The 24290-nt window shown below is 39.4% G+C and overlaps 1 protein-coding gene across 1 annotated transcript in view; it reads right to left on the minus strand.

The window, feature by feature from the left end:
• The window catches only part of pknox2 (pbx/knotted 1 homeobox 2), an 83295-nt gene that overhangs the window by 26236 nt on the left and 32769 nt on the right, over positions 1-24290 (minus strand). Inside the window, exons 3-4 of the mRNA XM_046411473.1 lie at positions 13956-14062; positions 11424-11560 (exon numbers count right to left, since the gene is read on the minus strand). Of these exons, the coding sequence (XP_046267429.1) occupies positions 11424-11560; positions 13956-14042 (224 nt within the window). The 5' untranslated portion in view covers positions 14043-14062. The remainder of the gene's footprint in view (positions 1-11423; positions 11561-13955; positions 14063-24290) is intronic.

Consider the following 24290-nt stretch of genomic DNA (forward strand, 5'->3'; position numbering starts at 1 on the left):
ATACTAATATACAACTCTCTTTGTTGAATCTTGACGGCTCAGTCTGTAGTTACATTTCACATTCCACATCTTTAATTCTGTCCAAACTCAAAATTCTTTACATCTGACAAGACATCTGCCAAGTGAGACTTTTCATTCATCAGCTGTTCCTTTGGTCCTCCTGTTCTTAAAGCATGTCTTCTTTACTGACACTGAATTTAATTAACATCCAGAAGGAGTGAAATAAACTGCTGAAAATGAATTTGTTCAAAAGACTTGTTGAGCTTGAGCTGAAATGATCCTGAAGTCTGTAAACAACTTGTAAGTTTTATCTAGACAATAACAGAACATTATTTGCATACACTATATTATATTTGCAGTTGATTTCCCTTCTTCTTCTTCATTTATAGATGTGTAAAACATTTCTTCAACATGCAGAGCAAATAAAGCAAAATTGCAATAGTTAAACATATTTAAAGAAACATTTTTCAACCTGCTATTTTGCTTTTTTAACTGGGAAAAAATACAATAGGGTTCTGCAAAACTGATCAACTGGCCTCACTGAAGATTCTGTGCGCCAAAAAAAGCAAGGAACAAACAACCGTCAAATGTGACGTGACGTGTTAAGGCTCGTTATGGGTTTTTGAGATTAGCTTTAGGGCGGATGTGCTATGGTAACTGTGAACTCTAGCCTTTCATTGGTGCTCTGCTACTAACAGCCAGACTCAGAATACATGATGTAAAAGGCTAAAGCTATCAAGGTAATCAGGGTCTGCATGAGAAAACATCTCTCCTTGACGATATACCATTGCACACAGTTGGACTTTGCCAACTTGGAGCGAGGTAAAAACACTACCCTTCTGCGCTTTCTATGACCTTTACACAGGAAGTCAGGATTAAGGTAGATGGGGTGTGAAAAGGCATGCATTTTTATGGACGTGAACATAGCCGCCTGTGTCTGCTATATGTGTGTGTGTGTGTGTGTGTGTGCATGTGTGTGCACGGTCATGCAATGTGTGTTTTCCAGTCCCCTCACTACCTCCTGCAACCAAACTGAGACCCCCTCCACCCTCATGTTGGCTGCCAGAAGCGGCAGGTTCTATCTGCAGTGCGACGGAGTGGAGATTGCTGGCTGGGGGATCATTACAAGGGCCATAAAAGAGCGATTTACAGGACGGCCAGTGAGTGGAGTCAGCGCGGTCCCCACCCTCCAGCACTGCATCGTGCTGGGTCACCAATGAAAAGCTCAAAACGGAGAATCAGAGGCCAGTGGGGGGAGCGTTATGATTTAAACATGAAGGTGAGGGAGCAGCTCCAGTGACATCTGCTTTATGGTGAGTCAAAGGCTGAAGAAAAAGAAGAAGGTGCCACTTTGACATTTGATTAGAGTGCAGTACACATGAAAAAGGTAAAACAAGAGACGAGTTATCATTTATCATTTCCCATACGGAAATTTATTCTGCATTTAACCCATCCAACTTTTAGGAGCAGTGGGCTGGCACGGTGCAACACCTAACTCTGATAGTTCTAAAAGAGTCAGGTTTTGATGGCAGAGGGTATCATGGTCTGATGTTTCAGCTCAATTGGTTTTCTATTTAATTTTGTAATTTTTTTCCTCTTGTGTCTTGTCCAGCTTTACATTTCCTGTCTTATTTTGGTAAGTTTCTTTGGTTCTAGTGTTCCTTGTTTGCACTTCCTGTCTTTGTTCTATTCCCTCTTTTTTTGATTGCTTCCCTGCCTCTACATATATATATATATATATATATATATATATATATATATATATATACACACGCCTGTGCTTTCCTTGTGTATGTTGTTGTCCTGGCAAATCTGGTTCTGCCTACGGACCTTCCGGATCAGTCAATGTGCTGAGCCGAGTTGCTTGAGTTCTTTGAGTCACTTCAGCCAGTATTACCAAGAACCTGCCAGTGAACCTCCACTCCTAAGTCCTCTTGGGTCATGCAAGTCAGAGTCCGCACAATTAAGGGTGCAGGCTGGATCTGTTTGGCACAGTAAGTCCTGCACTCTCACTCGAGTCAGTCGGTAATAATCTGATCAGTTATGTTTCTGTCCATGCAGGAAGTTTTTCTAACTTGATTCCCTGAGTCCCCTGATGATGAAGACAGTAGCAATCCACGTAATTTATGCTATTTGTTACGACAGTTACTTACTAACAACTAGTTAGAACAAATAGGGTAGATTATAAAGAGATTGTGAATGGCACAATTTATAATTTGGTATTTCTATGGGTTGTAGCAGCAAGTGTAGCCAAGGACTCAACAGATCCGGGTTTATGAAGAGAGGGATTCATGAATCTTGGTTATATTTAGGAGTCAGGTGAATTAAACAACTGACTCACAACTCATACATGCCTCGTGAGTTGTCAGTTTGTCTGTGTTTGCTGCCGTCCCTGTGTTCCCCGTTTTTGCTTGCCATTTGGATAATTCTTTGTTTGGACTTTTTTTTTTTGTCTTCCTTCTGTTCCCTTTTGAGTAAGTTTGTTAAATAAAGTTTCTTTTTCATCTTATTCTCTCAGTTGTTGTCTGCACTGAGGGTCCACCATTTTGTGACATTGTGACAGAGGGAAACTGGAGGACATGGAGGAAAACATATTAACACAGGGAGAAGACGAAGGCTTCCCTGATCAGGAATCAAACACAGGGCCCTCTTACTATGAGGTGCCAATGCTAACCATCAAATTATTCTGTTGACAACTCAGCTGTCACTTGATGAAAGCTGCAAGTTTTTTTCAGGTGTTCTGGATCTGAATAAACCTTCAAATGATTTTTTTTCCCATTAAGATACTGTATTGAAGGTCAAAAATTAACTTTCAAGCATTCAAGCTTTCAAGCATTTGCTAACATGGCAAAACATTCCCTGTCAGTCTGTTTAAGTAAGGTTTGCACATTCCCAGTGCTGGTCAATCTGACACTTAATGAACATAATATAAGCAACATGAGCTCTCAGGTTTGTTTGGTTGTAATGCCTAAGGCGGTTTAAGCAAAATATGCAAAGCTCAGTCTTCTTAGGAGACGAGGCTATAAAATCTTAGCTAGCTGACATTTTAGCTAGTTGACATTGATATTAATGACATAGTTTGACTTAATCATGAGCTGATTAAGTTCTTTTAAACATTAGCTTTAATTTGTTTGGTCTCTTGGGGCCAATGGATACATTTTTTAAACAAAGCATTGACATATCACCACCTTTTAAGTTCAAGCTTAAGCTCCATAACGCTGATGGGAGATACAAATTCAGCTGATAATTCTCCTCATGTTCATCACTACAAGCAAGCGACCACTTTTACATTTCTTTCACATTAACTTTTGAGACATTGTTTTAAAATACTTATTATAGCCATGTTAAGTCAATGTTTATTGTGTTATTCATTGGTTCTGAGGCTGTTACAAGCTCAAACTTATTTATTGTCAAATCCTGGTTACTCTGGGGAAAATATGCACAACACCATCCATAAATAGGAAAATGGAAAATAGAAGTAGGACACCATGCTTAGACTCTGTCCAGACAGCTCAGAAAAATGGACATCTGTCTATCTGCACTTCCATCACATATTTAGTTCAGTATATTTAAGAAGAGACAGTGTAAATGTAGAAAAATACATGATAAAAATCAGAATTAGCCAAAAGGGCATCCCTGCCCTAACCCTAACCCTAAGGTGTCAAAAAGGCTTAATAAAATACATCATGTGTTGAAGTTATACAGTCAAAAGCTCCAGAAAAGCTACTAAACCTACCAGTCAGCTAACATTTCCAAGGTCGGTAATGAACCTCCGGTCTCACTAGAACTTATTCCTTAAGTCTGCCACCAAAACGGGAGCTATCAGGTGTTCTCCAGACAATCAAAATGTTAAACCTTCAGATGCAGAGCTGTGCATGAAAACAAGCCCAAATCAAAGCAGTCATGCTTTCACAATAACCTGACAGACCACCAAAGGGGTGCAGAGAGAGGTGGGGGTGGGGTTTGAAGGTATGCATTTATGTGAGTTTGTGTGTGAGTAGGAGAGAGAAAGAGACAGAGAGAGAGAGAGAGAGAGAGAGAGAGAGAGAGAGAGAGAGAGAGAGAGAGGTCTCTCACTCTGTCTGCTCCCCACTGTTTGCCAGTCTAATCAGGCCTGCGTAACCCCGTATATTAGAAGCCAGTTTGTGGTGGAGTCCTGCTGTGTATGCTCCCCAACAAGGCCCCAGTTTCCCCGGGCTACATGTCTGAAGCACACCCTCTCTAAGTGTGTGTGCGTGTGTGTGTGTGTGTGTGTGTGTGTGTGTGTGTGTAAACGCCTGGCACTATCTGAATAAATGCTGTTTCCTTTTCTCTGTACTTTTCAAAAATTGATTGACTTGATTATAACTTGCATTAAGAATTTATGGCCGAACAAAGAAGTGCACTGCACTGCAAAGACTGCACTGTACATGGTCATGGTACATGGTAACTAAAGGTAATAAGTAGGTAATAACTCAGATGAGTGTGTGAACATTTTTTATCAAATCAGGTCTTCCCTCATCTAGATGGTGGTGGCTTGACAGTAAGATGTCCACTGAGGTTTCAGTAAAAAAAAGTTCAGAATGAATGATGATCATTCACTGAAAGTCACACAATCGTATACAGATTTAAGAAAAAAATCTCATCGGTGAAAATTTGAGCACAAACGGATAACTGTTTCCAAAGGATATTATATGACTGCTGCAATAGACAAATGATCTTCTACTTTCTTCTGTATTTGCTGTGGACCACTCTATGCGAAGAAACGATGACAATCATTACTAAGTTTCCCAAGTGAAAAAGAAAAAAAAAAAAAAAAAGAAAGAAAATTGTGAGCTTCCTTTCTCATCCAAAGTCAAGCAGTGAGGAAACTCATAAAACTGGTATCTGAAAGAAACAGCCAATAAAACTACTTGAGCTTTGACACAGTTTCCTGCATTCAGCAGCGGCTGAGCACCAACACATGCTGACCTGCTAAATGGAGGAGGCACGGCCTGTTCTAAGCCCGTCAGACAGCGCATCTTTGCTCTGCTGGAAAGGCAGCACAGTGGTCGAGGATGCATTGATGCATTGTGTCAGTGAGGATAAACAGACTTTATGGTGCATTACAGAGACAGACAAACACAGAGGCGAGCACAAATGAGGAAAACGCCATCCTAAGATGTGTCAAATTAAACACACCCCCTCCTGATGTGTACAGCATGAGAGGTCTTCAAATCTTCACTGCTTTTATGCCATTAACAACAAGTGCATATACAAGCAGAAACACACCCAAAGCTAGAATAATTCCTGTACTTCCTGGAGTTTGGTGACTGTCAGCATGGAGGCATGTTAACCTTCCCACAAATACACACGCACAAAACCTTAAATCTAGTCTCAATGCAAAATACCCAGACTGACCAGCATGAGAGAGGCTTTCAGCAAAGACCCACTACAGAGGGGAGTGAATGATAATGTGCACCATACAGGGCTCCACACTGCAATACTGGCATCTTTGTAAAAGGATCCCACCACTGTCAAAACACAGACTAAATCCAATTTTGTTCCTGTTTTCTTTTACTTTCTGATGCCAATAAAATGTGTTAGATATGATAAAGAGCTGTTTCTTAAGCCAAGCAGAGTCCAGTATGTTTGATGAAAAGGGTCTCAAGCGATTATAAAAGACTGCTTCTTTTATTCTTGACAATTAGTGCAAGAGCACTCTGAGACAGAGTATAGACCATGGAAATGGAGTGAGTGTTTCTCTACACAGCAGATGAGTAAAATATACTTGTCTTGCTACTTATCATCGATTCCCTTAGTTCTCAACATGTAAAGCAAGTGAGCAGTTAACTCAAACAAACTCATGAATGTATGACCTTAATACAGCATATTCTGGTAAACACCAAGTTGTCTGTTAGCATCATAAGGACATTTCCATTTAGAAAAAAAAAAAAGTACTGTTATGATGTCTCTTTCAATTAAGTGCATGTTTCCATCTCTGAGCCAACTCAGCTTTCATCAGCCACGAACACAACATCCCTAACCTGAAAAACAAAAGCCTTTCTGGCTGTTTAATAAGATGCACAGAATCCAGAAGGATCTTTATAGTAAATGCCACAACTCATTAGGCTAATTACTCTATCACACATTTACTCCACTGCTAATAACAAAGTAGGCAGAGAGACAGAAAGAAGGGAGAGGAAACCACACATCTCCTCATAAAGTTGGCATTCTAGCAATTAGTGAAAAGAAACATTAAAGCCCACACAGACTTCCTGAGCAAAATAATTAAAGAAAAAATAGCAGCGATGTTGATTCTCTTTTTCCTTTCTCTTTTCAAAGTCAGCAGCCCCCATATGAGCACTGTGTAGAGAGGCAGGAACACTGGCAGATCAGATATCTATTAAAATAATAGTACTGTTTGTGTCTTTTTACATAATTTGACTCACTGTGGGAGACATGACTCGTGAAGTCAAATTTAATTGCATTTATAACAAGGTAACAAGGTGCTTTTAGTCATTAGGTCCTTGCATGGGCAAAAATAATTCCAAAAATCTGAATGTGCTCAGCCTCCCCTGAATACAGAACAGCAAGGATTTCACTTAAGAGCTACAAATAATCACATTTTAACAGCTCATGCTGATGAATCCACAGCTCTTGTTGCTCCCTGAGCTCAGTGCTGCCACTCTCACTGTTGATCACAACATTTTAATTGGCCATCATACACATTTACAGACTCAGCTGGCTCTATATTCTCCATCGCACCATTTAACTCATGTCCCCTTCTTATTTTATTCTAATCATTTGCTCCCCTGTTGCGTCACATAAAGACACTGATAATGAACATTTTACTGAATGAGAGTACTTCAGAGGAGTCCAACAATAATCCAAACTATGTTAAGTATTCTACTGAACAATGTACTGTATGCATCTATATTGTGTGTGTGTGTGTGTGTATATCTGTATATATCTTAATGTGTAAAATCTCATACCACCACAAAAAAAATATGTATTGTGTATGTATCTGTTAGTTGTAATTGTATAGAACATAAAACATTGCACAATATCAGCTGTATGTATCTAAGAAGTAGTTTCTGCTTTGCATCGTAGAGCTGTGTCAGTGCTATTTTACTCAAAGAATCACTTTTAAAAAAGGGGTGAAAGAACAGTGCAACATACTGGGAAGTATGTTTACTTGCAAGTGAGGCGAGAAGATGGATACAAAACTCTTGTAAAAACTGTTTTTGTTTTTTTTTTAAGTTATGGAGCTGGAATCAGTAAATGACTTTCCGAGTTTAGCATCAAAGCTGGAATCGGAGGGTAACTGCCAGCCTGTCAACACCTACACCCACAAACACCTCTGTAGCCCTCTAAACAAAATGTTGAATCTTGTTTGTTTAGCTTCTGTGCAAACAGAAATTCCATCTGCCTCTCAGGGGTGGATCTACTGGTGTGGCTCGGGGGTGGCAGCATTTTAAAAAAAAATACCTTGTGATCCCAGCTGCTAGCCCAGTTTTTCTAATTTAAAAATACCTTTCTGAACACTGTGGCTAGTTGGAAATTTAGAAGTGATAAAACTGAGTGCATCTGAATACAGCAAGAGATGACATTTGTCATAGACTGCGTGCTGCTACCCCTTCCCCAATAGGAGGTGTGAGCAACTTTGCATACATTCATAGCAAGTCTAGGTGAGAAGTTGTGAGGATGAGAGGGAGATGTGGGATAGACAGAATGTCAAAAACAGATTTTATCTCAATAAAATATGAAACAAACAGACAGCATGCTACAGTGTGGTGCCAGGAGCTGTGACAGGACACAGGATTGGTAAGGGGCCAATTTCACCCAGCAGGCAGCAGCAGCTTTCGGTGCAGTCTCTCGTGGTCCTGGCCACACCTAACTGTTGTCGATGGCTTTTTTTTCCTGCTACGTACATGTGTAGAGTTGCCTACTTCCACTGAAAATACAGAATGGTCACAGATGAGTAGTAGTTGCTTTGCTGAGATATAGTAATTCAAGTTTGAATGTGCAAGGGTTTGATAAACCCAAATATTCAACGGTCTCAGGGCACCTGCAGCCACCATCGTCACTGAAACTGTTCATTTTTCAGACAAACAAATGTCAGATCAGTCCTGAGATGCAACATAAAGAAAGAATCAAGCTTAAAAAGCTCAAAAATAACTCAGAAAGCCCCAATCATTAGTCAGTAATACAGTGACAGATCATTAAAAGCTTAATACACTTTCACACAGTTTCACACAACTGAAGCTCAGAGCTCTAAACTTTTACCGTCAAACACTGGATATCTTGGGTGCTGGTATGGTATGGATTCAGGTTATACAGTATGGCATATCATTTTATGATCTGTTATGGCCATATTTTAGACTTCTAATGCCACCTTCAGCTGTTCCGCAATAATGCCATGTTTTTGAGTTTTAAAAGGAACGTTATTTGGGGGATTTCCCAGAATGAGGCACAGTCACCTCGGCTTCCATTTCTCTTCTCAGACAGGGGCATTTATAATTATCAGATGAAAATGTCATGTTTGTCGAAATTTAAGAATCTCGCTATATTGTTGTTTTGACTTGATTTATTGTAAAAAAAAAAAAAAAAGAAGAGCATCATAGTTTAAAGCTTAGGGACGAGTTGGGAGTGAGAACATGTTGACATGCTGCCGCAGGTCCTCTTCTAGTGTGCATGTTTAAAACGGTTTTGCATTTATTAATGCTTAATGTCCAAGCATTTATATCGGCACTCCCATCAAGCAGCTGATGAAACAGATTAGTATATTAATGTATTTTCTATTCAAGACAAAAAGAAAGCTGGACAGCTGAATCCCTGTTTAAATAAGTAAGAACAATTAGGTCTGTACAATTGATACAAATATTCTTGTGTGTATCTGATGCTGTGAGCTTCCTCTGACCTTGTTTTCCTGTGTATGCATTTAAAGGAAGGAAGAGAAGGAAAGTGGAGACCCAAAAAAAAACCCATGTGGAAGTGGAAGAGGGACTGATTTGGACTGAGACTACACCCCACACACACACACAACCACCACCACCACCACCACCCGGAGCTCCTCCAAACATGGCTGCTGACATCAAAGGCAGCCTTGTATCTCAGAGGAGCTGCTAAGGACTTTACAACAGCTCGCCTCAGGCCTGAGTGCGGGGGCTCGCACCTCCTCAGACGGTAGTGGTGGATACCCGCAGGTGGGACCTGAGGAGCCAGGACCGGCTGCAGTGTCATCGTTACAGGACGGGCTCTGCCAGACAGAGCAGCTCAGCCTCATTCGACTCAACAAATCTAGTAAGTTGCTGTCTACACCAGGAGATCATCCGGCTTGATTAAAAATGTCTGTATTTTGAATAATTTACTTCATAAATAGATAATACAAGCTCATTATAAGGACGCATCAATATTCTAGTGATAAGCTGAGAGAGAAGTGAGGTATTTTCTTTTTTTTTTTTACTAGAGTTTTGGGTTTCACCCAGCAGTGATTTTCTTTATTTTCTACACCTAACAAGGTGGTGCCTTCGAGGGCTTCTACATGGTAAACTAAAGAATAAAATTTGGAACAATGTCTGCGGGGTGATCTGTAAACATCCTAAAATGTTTGTGACAAAAAAGAAATAATGAAAAAAGCTTATCTACAGTTCAGTGTGAAAATCATCAGAAACATTTCACAGTGCTTTTACTCAGAGCTTGCTGCAAATTAATCTTTGTGTGCTTAAAACAAGTACACTATGTAGACATAAGTATTGAGACACATGATCATTACAGGGATTTTAACAACACTGCATTCTAAATATTTAGACAGCTTTGCAGCTACTACAGCTTGTAGCTCTTCTGGGAAGGCATTCCACTAGATTTTGGAGTGTTTCTGTAGGAATTTTTGCGCATTCATGCAGTACAGCAATACTGAGGTCAGGCACTGATGTTGGACCAAAAGGCCTGGCTCGCAGTCTCTGTTCCAATTCATTCCGAAGGTGATCAGTGGGGTTGAGGTCATCCAAACATGTCTTTATGGACTTTGACTTGTGCACTGGGGCACAGTCATGCTGGAATAAGAGGACCTTCAACAAACTGTTGCCACAAAGTTGGAAGCATAACATTGTCCAAAATGTCTTAGCATGCTGAAGCATTAAGATTCCCCTTTACTGGAAATAACAGGCTTAGCCCAACCAATGAAAAAGGGCCCCATAAAGAGGCCTGTCTTGATTCTTTTGTCTATATAGTGTACGGTACATTAATACTGCAGGATTAGTTCTGAGATTCTGGACCAAGAAGTATAGCAAGCTAATAGATTCATTCTAAAATGAGGTCTCTACCACTTGAAGAGTGATGCTTACCTTTGAAAAAGACTGTCGGCGTGAAAGAGAAATAAATTATGTTTTACTGTTTTAGTCTAGAACCTTACACAAAACAATTCTGTTTGCCTGATGAACACTCTTTGGTTGAAATGTGTTTTGCTGGTTTTCTTTAGCCCTGTTGGGTGTTTATAGCATAATACAATGACTGGAAAACATTCCAAAGCATTTTCATTTATTTATACACTGATCTGTTGTCTTGCCTAAATAATTGAGAATCATAAGAGACCAAAACCCACCCCAGTATTCAGTAGTAGTAGTAGTAGTAGTCAGATAAACAGCCTAAATATTGCAATTTTGTCAAATAATTACTTTACAAAGGGTCAGTTCACCCCAAAATCCATCATCCTCGTTTATCCAGCTAGATGGTTTTGGTAAGGGTTGCCTTCTCTTGAATATAATGGAAATATCTTGATGGATTATGGATTATCTTGAATAACCAATTCAGATTTCAGGAATATATTTTTGACACTTTGAGCACAAAGGAAGTACCATCTATTTCTAATTTATTTAAAAGAGGGCAGACATCTTCACAGCTCATATCTCCCAAACAAAAAACACTAAAACAATCTAGACAGATAAACAGCACTGTGGCTAAAGGCAAAATATGTATGTTGATTTGGGGTCAGTTAATTGATTAAATTCAAAGAAATTGAAGGTGTTTTCCTTTGATGAGTGAAAGTGTTTACTGAAGGTTCTCTTTAGTTTATGAATGCCACTTAAGTGAAAATTGAAGGAAGCAGCCCTCAAGTACAATTCTCAAAGGTTTTTATGTCATGGCTAGTTTAAGAGAACATATTAAAAACAACACTAGTGCAAGTACCCTTCAAGGAGCACATCAAGTCAATTTCGTACAATTTCATAAAGCCAGCATGGGGCTGGAGAGAAAATGCAACCATTATTTCAAAGGAAGAACAAGTGAAAGGATATTCAGGGGCAAAACGGTGTTTCACTGCTAGTTGGTAATGGTCAGTGTTCTAAGCGTGATGATTCTGATCCTGGCAAACTTTTGAAGTTCAGATTTGTGCATAGTTCACCCAGAATAGATATGCCAGCCCTACATTGACACATGAAACTCTCATAGGACATTGAGCCAACCTGTAAACAGCCCTCTTGTCAGACTCAAGCTGGGCCTGGGGGTCAAGGGTCACACTGACAGAGGTATTTCCTGCTGCAGTGGCTGCTGGGATATGGACCTGTGGGGTCTTGGTGTTCTGCTGAGTGTTGCCCGTCATCTGGGGACACAAAAACAATCAGAAAATTACATTTCAAGTATATTGTCGCTTTTCTTCAGGTAAGATGGTTTTCAGTTTGGTTCTTCAGTTTAGGACATGAAGCAGTGCAAATGCACACTGTGATTCCAGAGTCTGGGTGTGCATTACAGCGTACTTGCTAACACGCATATAATGATGAAGCTAGCATGATCATGTTTAGCAGGTGTACCTGCTGTGTTTCCAATATTTCCCATCTTAGTTTAGCATGTTAGCATGCTACCATTAGCTACTTTAACACTAAATACATAGTAAAGCTGAGGCTGATGGAGTGTCTGTACAAAAATTCCATAATCCATCCAGTTGATATTTCAGTCTGGATCAAAACTGTGTACTGACCAATAGACCTACAATCTTGAGAACGTAACAGCATGTTAAAAACAACAACAACAACAACAACAACAACAAAAAAACTTTCATAGGGCCTATTAGCCTACATTTGATCCACTCAGGTATTTAAGCAAATAAAGATGGAACTTAAATTCAATAAAGAAATCAAGACAGAAAATGTATGTATTTTTATGTCATTTAAAATTATGTACTCTAAATGGGATAAGTCAGCTTTTTATTTTTGTTAATATTTATGTACTCAAAATACAAAATAAACAAAATCAAATCATTCATTCACTCAAACATGCTCCTCAATTTACTGTCAATCAGACCGAAATAAGAGGTTAATCAAATGCTTTGACTTCTTCTCATAAACATGAAGCTGTTTGTGAAGCCTAAGCAGTCACAGTTCAAAAGCAATATGCAACAAACAACAAAAGCAAGGTGCAACATGCATCTGACTCTGACAGACTACAGATGAGGATGTAGCTGGAATGAATCCGTGTTGCTTGACAGGTCAGTAAGCTTGTAATGAAGCTGTTTAGTAAAATGAATGAGACAGGATAGATTCAGTAATTGAACAAGGCATGCTCAAGTCATATATAGATTCCTGTTAAATGATAAATATTCAAGTACTGTTTAACATCAGAACAGCGTGTTCATAACTGGCAGCTGAATAATTACTCTGGAGAGTCACAGCACCAATGGTGGTTCAACATGGACTCAACAGAGAATCTTTTAACTTCTTTTGATGTTATTTGTGCTGCTGGGTGGGCAGGAGAGTGACATGCTTTACAAATACAAATCCATTGTCTACTTGTATCCTTTACCCCACTTTCCTCTCTCATTCGTTCTCTCTCAGGAAATGAGAGAAACAACCCCCTCCAACCCTGTCACACATACACACCCTTTTTTTTTTGAGTTGGGGTGGGATGGGAGGAAGCTTCAAGTCTTAATCCCAGCACCAAATGGGAAATAAATTAGCTTCTTCACACTTAACTAGCTCTCATTTGCATTTGCCGAGCGTGCAGACTGGAGCTCTGGAGCTCTCCCCTGGCACTAATCCTCTGGGCGAAAGCAGACAGAGGTGGTGTGGACGAGGAGGGTTAGTTGGTCCAATGATCCTGCTCTGCCTCCACTCCACAGTACGGTCTGTAGCATTAGACAAAGCCTGAGTCTAGCCACAGTTAGACTACACTGAATACGTGGCATCACATGTTGTGCTGAACACCGAAGGCTGGGGCTTGACCTCTTATTCCATATGCTAACATGCAGTATGTATTACTCTTGTATTCATGTCTTATAGACTTGTATCTGTAGTTGTCACTTTTGAGATGTTTACTATAATATTCCTCCAGTCACCTTTTCACTAATTATGTATGTAAATGTTCTGCTCTTAACCCCATTATATGAAGTATTTTTTGACAGCGAGAAACTAAAGCCAGTGTCAACAAAACCCAAGGGTTAAATCTAACTTTTTCTTTTACTTTACATGCAGTCTACCATTTACTGTACATGCTATTTATTATTTAATCATTTGTATTATATACAAATAATATACAAATTATCATGAGATTACTAGTTGGCATCAGTAGAAGTCATTAATTTAATAATTAATCACCTGGAAACTTTGTTTTGAAAATTAAAAAATTACCATGAGAAAACAATTTACAGTAAGTTAAAGTTTTGGGGAAAACATTCTAAATAGCAATTTAATACAGTGCTAATTTGTATGAACTGATCAACATACCGATCCAAACTTTTAGATCCCTAAGTTCGGATTATACGCAGTATGAAATCACCACCAATTGGGCCTCGCCCACTTCTAACAGGTAACATAAATACAAAAATGTATCTAAACATTTGCAAAACACTTCTATTTGACAGTATAATACATGGTGTGTTTGTTCAGGACCCCATCATTCACAGTAAGAAACTAAGAAAAACAGGGCCTTTACTGTTAATGCTTAAAAGTGTGTGTTGTTGAGTGTATGAGTGTACTGAGGTCAGTCCTGATGTAACCTCTGACCTGTTGGCTCTCCTGGTATGATGGTGGAGGAACGCTCTGGGTGGCCATCATTGTCACTGCAGGTGCTGGGGACACATGTTGCATCATGGGACAGCTTCACATTGAGACTGGTAACAAAACAGAAAATAAAACAGAGAAACATGAATTCAGTGCAAGTCGTGATTATAAATTCTATTACAGCAGCAACCACCAGGTGCTGCTATGATTAAATAATATGAGATGAGATACTCATGCCACATTTCCTTCTTCCTTTGCACACATTTTCCCCATCTCCTTTTACTACTTTATTTCTTTGCTCTATCTCTATCTTCTGCTGCCATGTATTGCATAGAGCTGACAGAACAGCCAGCATGATGTATTAATATTGAGTGATCTAACAATGTCAGCCAAGCAGAAAGAAAACGAAGCAACACAGACTCAATCATGGAACACTTTACAGAAATACTTTACATACCAGCAGGTTCATAATGACACTGCAAACAAACCTGACTACTTGTTTACCAATTACAGACAGCTATGCTTGTTTACTAATTACAGTACAGCTGGCTTTAAAACAACGCATTGTGGTGGAGTCACCTTGGTCGTCTCTATGTGTTGGCTGCTGGTGTTGTTGTTGCACTATTACCAAGCCAATCAAGAGGGCTAATTAGGGCTCTTGTTGGTGGGCTAATTGCTATTGGCCGGGACCCCACAGGGCTGAAGGCTGTACCCTGTGGAACACGGCTGTAACCGTCGCCCCCACCCCCACTGAAGGAGCTAATTGGTTCAGGGTTCTATTACACATACAAACACACGCATACAGACCCCCTACCATCACCCCGGCTTACTATAGGCAAGAACAGCAGGTACTCCATCCTGAAGCTACATATAACCTATGTGTATACGCTGCATGAAATATATTCTAAATTAACTATTTAACCTGAGGGGGATAAAGAGTGTTTTGATAAATGTGAGGGTAAACTTTATTAAGCCTTCAATTTATCAAACTGTACTGCTTTTAACCATTATAAAACATAAGCACGCTCACAGAACAATGTATATGGACACTTCTGTGGTTCAATTTGGTACTGACAGTCAAATCAACATTGTTCATAAATTTGGCTGAATACCTTGAGCCACTGGACTTATTGGAAAAAAAGCCTTATAATGTACATGCAGCCTTCTGTGGCCATGAAAGGCAGGCAGCAATTACACTGGACCGGTGCACTGGTGGTATTGACCTAGAGGACAGCACTTGATTATAAGCTAGTGAAATGGAACTGGAACATCTGAGTAAAATCTCTGCATCGGTCAGGGCTAACGCCTCAGGAAATAAAAATGGCGGTAAATACCCCTGACTGCTAAAGCTAAGGATTTGCACTGTGTGTGAGTTGTGAACTTCTGACATCATGAAAATCCAACAATCAAATCATTTTTACAAGAATACCATGTGAGATACTGTAAATATATTGATATCATCCAAAAAATAAATTCCATCAAGTCAACGGACTCTTATATAAAAGTGTGTGTTACAGAAACACTGTGTATTTAATTCTGGTGAGAATGAACACCCTTGCAGCAGTACACAGCACTTCATTTCTTTAAATCCCCTGCTGTATGCTTCTCTTATTGTCTCACACTTCTGTGTATAAAAACCTGCACTCTACATTGGGTACTCTTCAGGTTCCTGTTGCCAGACAGACAGCGAAGCAAACATCTCAACCCTGTCTTCAGAATCAGGGCAATGCATGACTTTCTTGGCCAGTGAGCTCATACCCTGCTGAGACCCAGACCCTGTCTATGTCTGTGTGTGGAATAGTCAGAGACGAGACAACTGGCTGACACCCTTCTCGTTTTGAGCGACATCAAACACTGCTGCCAACGTGTTGATGGTAAATGCTGGTTCAGTTCAATTGACGGGTTCTAATTTGGGGTTTTAGCTGTTCTATCATGTCATACTGTGCTTGTGTTTGCTGTGTATGCACGAGTGTGTGTGTCTTCAGCGCTGCAGTACATGAGCATGTTTGCTGTTTGCACTGTGTGTGTTCACACTTGTTTGTGTGCCATGTGCATGTCTCTGCGAGTCATTTTGTGTACTGATTGCGTCTTCTAGTTTCTGTTCTCATTCCAACTGGTATCAGCTGAAAGGCATCTTCTCTGTTATCAGTCCTCATTTTAATTGCAAATGCAGTGAGCGTGTTAGTGATTAAATGGAAAATTGCACATTAATTGATGAGACTGAAGATAAAGCAGTTCCAATTACTGCACAGTATTTTAGGCGGTCTCTCAAGTTTCGCCATCCCTCGAAGGAACGAGCCACCAAACGCCAAATTTGAGCAGGCAATCGTGCATTCCATAAATATACACACACAGAGACATAATATGCACACAAACACACACCATGACTGCTGAAGCATGAATGTACATACAAGAACAGACAAGAACAGTGCAAAAACACCAACAAACAAGATATTTAATTCCAACAGTGAAATTAAAGACACACACACACACACACACAAAAAAAAGCCACATGAAACTTATAGTACAAATCTCTTCCCACAAAAAAAAAGTAAGTACTCTCTCTGAAGTCACCAAAGTTTTACGGTTACACAATAAGTCATAAATTTCATTTTGAGGACAAATGGCATGTTTGTTTCTCAACAAAGGCCTTGAATTATTACAGAGTTCATAATGCATATCAATTGAAAAGTGCCTGTAGTGGCAATCAAAATTCAAAAGCAAGCATAAAATGGAAAATGAGAAGTAGGCATAAAATTACTCCAACAAACATCAAAGGGTTTTGTGAATTTGAATTGGAGGCAGTCATACTCTTTCATCGGATTTTGTGCAGTAAGAAACACTTCTTTTCAGCATTCAATTTTCCAACAAATCTCAGGCACAGAATGGACCTCTGTTGTATTGATGTAAGGCTCGTCAGTGGCATAGCTGCAGTTTCACCCCGTCTACCATGCCATTGAAATGAAAATCCATATCTGGGCACATATGATGTGATCACTGCCTCTGGTCTCCACATTTCAACCATGTCCAAAGCTTTTTTTCTTGAATGCCTTGGTTTGAGGGTGAATTTATTGCATAGTGTTGAACCTCAATTAAATGCAGAATGGGAATGCTTCCTGCTACAAGCTCAGGTGATAAAAAAAAAAAAAAGAATCCTCTTTGTCATTTAAACATAGACTCTGCCCTGGCACCTGAGTTTTGCACCGGTTCATTAAAAGCAGACTTGCCAAAAATATGACTCTCTCATGTTGAATTATCAACACTTACAAAAACTAACAAAGCAGTGTATAAAGGTGACAGGGTTAATAGACACACACAAATTTGAAAGCAAAGGTAGGTTCAATCCTCATGTAAAACTGAAAATAACCATGTTGGTGAGCTAGCTGTTTTATGCAACTGTGACTGTGATGTTCTGATTTTTATAGCACTCTGGAGCAAAACATAACTCAGTCTCAACCCAGCATGAAAGACTGAACGTTAAAAAAAAAAAACAAGACCACAGCCACATTGGCAGCTCTGCTACGTGGGCACAGTGGTGCTTTGAGCGAAACACTGTCAGCACGCTAACGTACTCACAATGGCAACACTAACATGCTAATCTTTGCGTGGAATAATGTTTACTATCATATCATAGTTTAACGCATTAGCAGAGGCTGCTGGTGGACTCTGTTGTCTGAGGGGCAGGTGCAAAACAACAAAAAGGTGGGGACGGGCATGCAGAAGATTACGACGCTTTAATGTGAAACAGTTTCAGTTCTTTAAGATTAAAATTGTTTTATTATGTGACTCAGGTGTACTACTACACCACACATAACTACTACACCTCTGCAATAAAAACACACAGGGAACCTTTTACTATTTAACCAATTAGAGGCACCTGGTGGCTAACTAATTTACCAGCATGTGCGGTGGCCTGTTCAGCACTGCATCACATCTTCCCCACTGGAAAGCACTGCAATGTGGGCACTAGATGAAGTGTTTAGGCCTCACCAAAGTTGGACATACATGTCAGACAATGTTTGATGTTGATTTGTATGTTTTATTTGTCTCACTTTTTTTGTTCGATGTTTTTTGATTTGTACTTTCAGTCACATGTAAGTGGATGTGCTGGTTGTTTTTGTTTTGGGGATACAAGGAATGAAGAAATGAAAGCTTGTCTGAGCCCCGCGGATTTTCATTTCATTTTACTGGTCCAGCAACTAGACCTTCAAATAAACCATGTTGATATTTATGTGTACATTTATTTACTTCACTTAGTATTGATTACCAACCAAGTTCTTCTTAGGGAAAATTCTCCATGCTGTTTTCAAAAAAAAAAACAAAAAACAAAATCACATGAGGGACAGTCCATTTGCTTTCATTGCCCACAGAAGTGCTTAGAAAAAATAATAAAATAATTTCACAAGGGCATTCTGCGATTCTGAAAAACTAACCCAATCCCCATGATGCCAATTCCTCACAAACAACGATGCAAAGACTTGTCTGACTTAAGTAGTGATCAATTGGATCCGCTTCTGGAATCCTGATGCTTTCCATAAATAACATCTTGCCCATATTCATGAAAACAGAGACAGCATATCACAGTTTTATACTCAAGGCTAGATTCAAATCCACCCTAAATGTTGAAACCGTGACAGACCTCAGCACTTTAACCCATTCTCATACCTGATCTAATATCATGTTAATGCATGAAGAGGAGAACCAGCCGAACAGCCTCTCTGTTGATGTAAGGAGCCAAGGAGCTGTCATTTGCACATCTTCACCTCAAAATCTCATCTAATCTGTCCTGTTTGAGTTTGTTGGCTTAAGAGGTTGACCTGCAAATGCAATGAATAAAATTTGGAAGTTGATATGTCACCTTCGTCAGATATTATGCATCTCGATGCCATGCAAGAGAGGAAGATGAATAAATAAATCAGGTGTTTTTGAATATGAGTAGGATCTAATCATCGCCTTATTGTCAGGGCTGATTTACAATGCAAACACCAGGAGGCGAGGCCTTGATGGTGCAGAGTAAACTGGTGGAGAGAAGGGCGGAATGGTAATGAGATTGGGGCAGAGGGGGGGTGTGGGGCGGCGGTGGGGGGCTGTGTACACATTTGTGGTCGGACCCAACACAGAAATCAGAAAACACACAGATCACAGCACAAACACCCCACACACTAGTGGGAATGGGCATGCATGCAAACATAGGCATGTATATTAATGCAAAAATGCCAACATTAAACACCCAGATAGCAAAGCTTCTACCAGTGTCATCCTGAGGGCAATACCAGGCACACTGTCTCTTGCCCTAGCACATAAGTACGCATACATCTTTACACACACACTCAAAGGTGCAAGTGCATACACAGCCGGAGGCAAAGATAGTCTCACCAGTGGTCTTAGGGGTACAAATCCCCCCCAGGCTAAAGCGAGCTCCACACATACTACAGTCAGGACCCAGTCCGCACTCCCAGACCACCTCATTAACCTGAGATAGCAGCCCTCCCTCCACCCTGCCTCACAACACCCTGCTCCTCACCACCACACACTTACAATTCATACTAGTATTATTTATTCATCTGCTCTTGTTGATTGAACTCATCCTCACCCACAAGACAGATAAGGCATGGATTTGAAGGATGTTTCAACATTGTTGTGGACATTGTTAACTCCAGGTTCAGCAAGATCGTGGAAAAAGTGGCAAGGCGCAGCGGACTGATGTAGGTCATGTTTTGGAAGGTTTCATCTCAGGGGTCAAAGGGAAGAAGTTGGTATGTGGCTGCATATCTCTGCAGTGTTTTGGAAGTTCCTGAGTGTTATGTTATTGAAAACATTGTAGCAAGAGATGCAGGTCAAGACGCTGAAATAAAACACACAAAGAACAAGCATGCGCTTCTGCGGTCATTGTATTCTAATTTAAAAGAATCAAGTCAAGAAGCACACAACTGTACCACAAACATTCAAAGAGACTTTGCACAAAATCAACATAATGTGTCGCTTGCTGCTTATGAACCTTGACAGATGAGTTGTGAATGAGTTGGCCATTGAGCAAGCTGAAATGAATTAAATGATCACAAGCTACAGTCAGCAAAACAAACGGGAATGTATCTGAATGAATCTGCAAGAGGCAACTTTACCCTTCAAAATATTAAAATTGTTATTTATTATTGTTACTATTTTGTAACAAAAGCAATACGTCCCAACATCACTGTCAGCATGATAGTACTTTCATGAAGGATACTGAGTCTTTTGCTGTATTCTTCTTTTCACTCACTGGAATGACTTGTCCTTATCAATTTCCAATGACATTTTATGCTTGGGTTTAAATCTATAACCTTTCCAGTTTATTCTCTCATACTGAACTTCTTAATGAACGTCCTTCACATATTCAAATATGCCCCACAGCCATAATGAAGACACAAGGATTTCCCTCGGGTGACAGTTTGCAAGATTCATCACTTTCTTTCTAACTGCTGACAATGGCGTCAGTGCTCCAATCTGACTGCAATTCTTGTTTTCTTTGTATTTATGCAAATGTTTGTTTGGATATTACAGATTCCGGTTTGATTGTGTTCCTTCCTGCTTTTAAAAAATCAGATTAAAGTCTCAACTAAAATGAATGGTGCTAAAACTACAGTACAGTGGAACATTTTTGTAATTCCCCAAGGACAGGTGGTTTGCATGCAAATAACCTTATTAGCATAGCTGAAAGCCCTTATTATAATGAGGTGAGGGTTTTTTTTTCTGAGAGGCTAAACATATAAGACAGAGATGAAACGAATATTGAGGCTGCAGGTAAATGATTGTACCATCTTTAATCATCTGTATCAAGAGGTGCCTGATTTGAAACCTTTTTTTTTTAACCTTACTAAAAAAAGTCAGAAAGAAAGCAAAGCAAGGTCATGCAAGTCTCTGTTCTACTCATGCTCCTTCAGTTAAAATGCAAAGCATGAGGCAAAACTCCAAAACTGTGGCATTTAACTAAGAATTTAACAATTATTTTAACTGTTTTATTAAAAAAATATTTTTTAATATATCACTGAAATCAAGAATTTTTGACAAAAATAATTACAGTGCCTGCATTTATATGAGTAAGTAGAGTTTCTAGTGTGTTAAAGGAACAGTTACATATTCCAAGTTAGTAACTATAGCATAGGCAAGGGCTGGATAATTAATAGCAGGGGGTTAACAAGGGGAGTACAGAAAACAGAGGACTAAATATGTAAATTAAGTATAGTACAGTATTGGAAAATTTGGAAAGTTTCAACCCAAAAATTAAATCAGTGCATATGACATTATATATGGTATTATATGATTGGTTCCTGTGTTTCTTCATTAATGGTAAATAATCGTTTATTGGAACAGAGGTCATCTTTGCTAAAAAGCAAAATATTAGAGAGAGCACTCATTAAAACAGCTTTCCATTGGTTCCAATTCAAATATGCCAGTGTGGAGGTTTGTTTCCTCCCAGAAGTCTGCAGCACACTCCTCAATCCTCCTACATAAAAAATGATAATAAGAACATGGACATGCTCCAGTACATATACTACATGGCAAACATGGTGTGCAGCGACCAAACGGTTGTCGGACCTGCTTCACTGAACTTATTTTTGTTTTAGCTCTGTCGTGGATAAATTTACACAAACTGGCGCTGCATCATTTCCTAAAACAAACACACACACACACTCATAGAAGCAGTTGAGCACACACACTCCTGGGAAGCGGGTGGTGGGTTGGGAGGAGATTGCCAACATTGCACTCCCCTCCACCAACAAAAATAGCACTGCACGAGTATCTGTATGGTGCAGAAGACTCAAAAAAACACAGATGAGATGATGCTGAGTAGAACGAGAAGTTCAAGACATATCAATTTGAGAGATATTTTATAATTTTGTTGTTGTTCAACGAATCCAACGAAAAGATCAAACCATCCTTCTAACAAGTATTGTGTGTATATCAGATCATATCATATATCCTCTTTTTCTGAGCCATAGAGCTCCACTGTTGGCCAAAAATAGCAATAACACATCAGTGAGCCACACCGTTACACATGTTCCTTTATTTTGACTCTATCCCACATCTCATGCTATTGTAAATACTAACCGTTACATCATTTCAGCAGCTAAAAGTCCTTAACAAAACTATATAGGGAAAGTGATTAGGGAAACTACTAAGCCTTGTTTGACAAGAGTAAGAGTCTACACTAAGGTACGCTTGGTCTGGACTTAGGTGCTTTGAGTTAAATGCTCATCAGGAGTGGTGTAACAATCCATCTATATGAATTAATTAGATTCAGTGATCAAAGATCCAATATGATGAATGCAAAGTGAAAACATCGATTCATATCATTTTTAACAAGCATCTTTCTTTTGAAATTTCAATTACATGCCTGTGTCAGTGTTTTGGTCTAAATGTCTCCTTCCAAAGCATTCAAACAGTGCTAGCACAAGGCAGGTAAGGGTATGCAGCTCAGAAAAGATTATATGGATATTTACTCCCCTCTCGGAAATAAATCAGAGGTGTGGAAATATTTTGCATTTTGCAGAAAAGACTGACTAGATCAAGAAACACAATGATCCTGGTCGGGCATCTCACTCGGCAGTACTCTAATTTGTTGTTCTTGCTACTTGCTGCTCTGTTTCAACAATGACAGACAAAAACAAGTATGCAGGCTCATGTTTAACTGTGGTGTTCAGAGATGCAGTGACTTATTCCAACAGTGAGTAAAAAGAAATATAAATGCAATGTGGTTTAGTATGTTAGCATGAAACATTGCCAGTTAAACAAAGTGCAACTGATTCTCATTCTAAACCAAAGTACTGGGAAAATTAAAATATTTGACCTGATGATGGCATTAGATATGAAATCAGAGGATTTCAGTCCCTCAGAAGAGCTTGAATGCCTGAACCAAATAGTCAACATCTAACAGCTGGAGGAAAAGTTAAGAGATCCAAACCACAGACAACTATGAACAGAACTTCCGATTCTGACAAGTGAAGCAATGCAGAAGTGCCTTAAACCTGCATTCTTTCACATGACCAGCAGGGGGAGACTCAATTGGTTCAAAAAGAAGTCTGATTGTATGTAAGCTTATGAGAAAATGAGCCTACTTCTCTCTTGATTTGTTACCTCAGTTAACAGTTTCCTAATGAGTTTATGGTCTCAGTCACTAGTTTCAAGTCTTCTTAAAGACATCATAATGTTCATTTTTCAGTTGAATTCAATTGAACTGATGTTCATGTTTGTAAATGATGATCCCATTTGAGTAAAACAGACCATAGAGCATGGTAAAGTGTGGCTGCCTCTATCACATCCAAGCATGGCTCCAAAACATCAAGATGATAACAGTTCACTTACTCATTCAGATGGTAAGATAATTTTTAGCACATTCAGTATGTACAGCATCAAGTCTTGATATTTAGAATCACCAATCCCTTCTACTAAAGTAAAATAAGATTTTAAACACAGAAGTGAAGCAAACTTATGCTATAATCAAGCCATCTTCTTTTTCCTAGGTGTTTTGCGTGAAATGTGTACATGTACTCCTGCATGTACCTTGAAATTCTTTCAGCTGTGTTCAGCTAACTCCAAGAGTAACAGTATTTTGATGTTGAAAGGTGGTGCGGGCCAGAGTGACTACGTTCTGTGGTCGACACACACACAGGAGGAGCATTTCCTCTGCTGAGCTGATAACCATCAGAACACTGAAGGTAGAAAAATTCGAGCTGAAATTGGAACTGTCAAGCTCATGGAGAGGAAATGTAATCTACAAGAGTTTTCTGCTGAATCCCCCCCCTTCCCTCCCCCCCAACACCACTACCACTTCAGGCCTCTTCCACTGTCATGTTTGCTGGTACATACATTGTGCAGTTATCTGCCATTGCATCTGTGAGGTTCCTTTTCTAAAAAGGATACCTCCTTATCACAGTGTGTGAGTGTCATCTATGTCACTCCAGAACAACTTTAGCTACTGGTGAGGCGACATGACTGACAAGTGAATGACACTGGATGCAGGGTGGCTTATTCACATTAATGTATAACTCTTAACAGAATAACAATAATAATAATAATAATAATAAAGTCTGTGTATGTTCCAAGATTATGTTTGACAAACTCAAAAGCACTTGCACTAAAGGTGATACGAGTAAAATTAATTCATTTTCTCATGAACTGAACTGATGAAGTGAAATGTCTTATTTGGCTTTATGTTTTGTGTAAGAATGTATTATGGGAGAACAGGTTAAGTTGTGACAGTGTGTAACAAGAAGAAAGAAAAGATCTAATCCTTGTATCAATAACTATAAAAAAGAAACTATGTGACCATAAATCAAGGAAGTATGGTTTATATTACTC

This window comes from Scatophagus argus, chromosome 14, assembly GCF_020382885.2.
Source record: "Scatophagus argus isolate fScaArg1 chromosome 14, fScaArg1.pri, whole genome shotgun sequence".
Taxonomy (NCBI): Eukaryota; Metazoa; Chordata; class Actinopteri; family Scatophagidae; genus Scatophagus; species Scatophagus argus.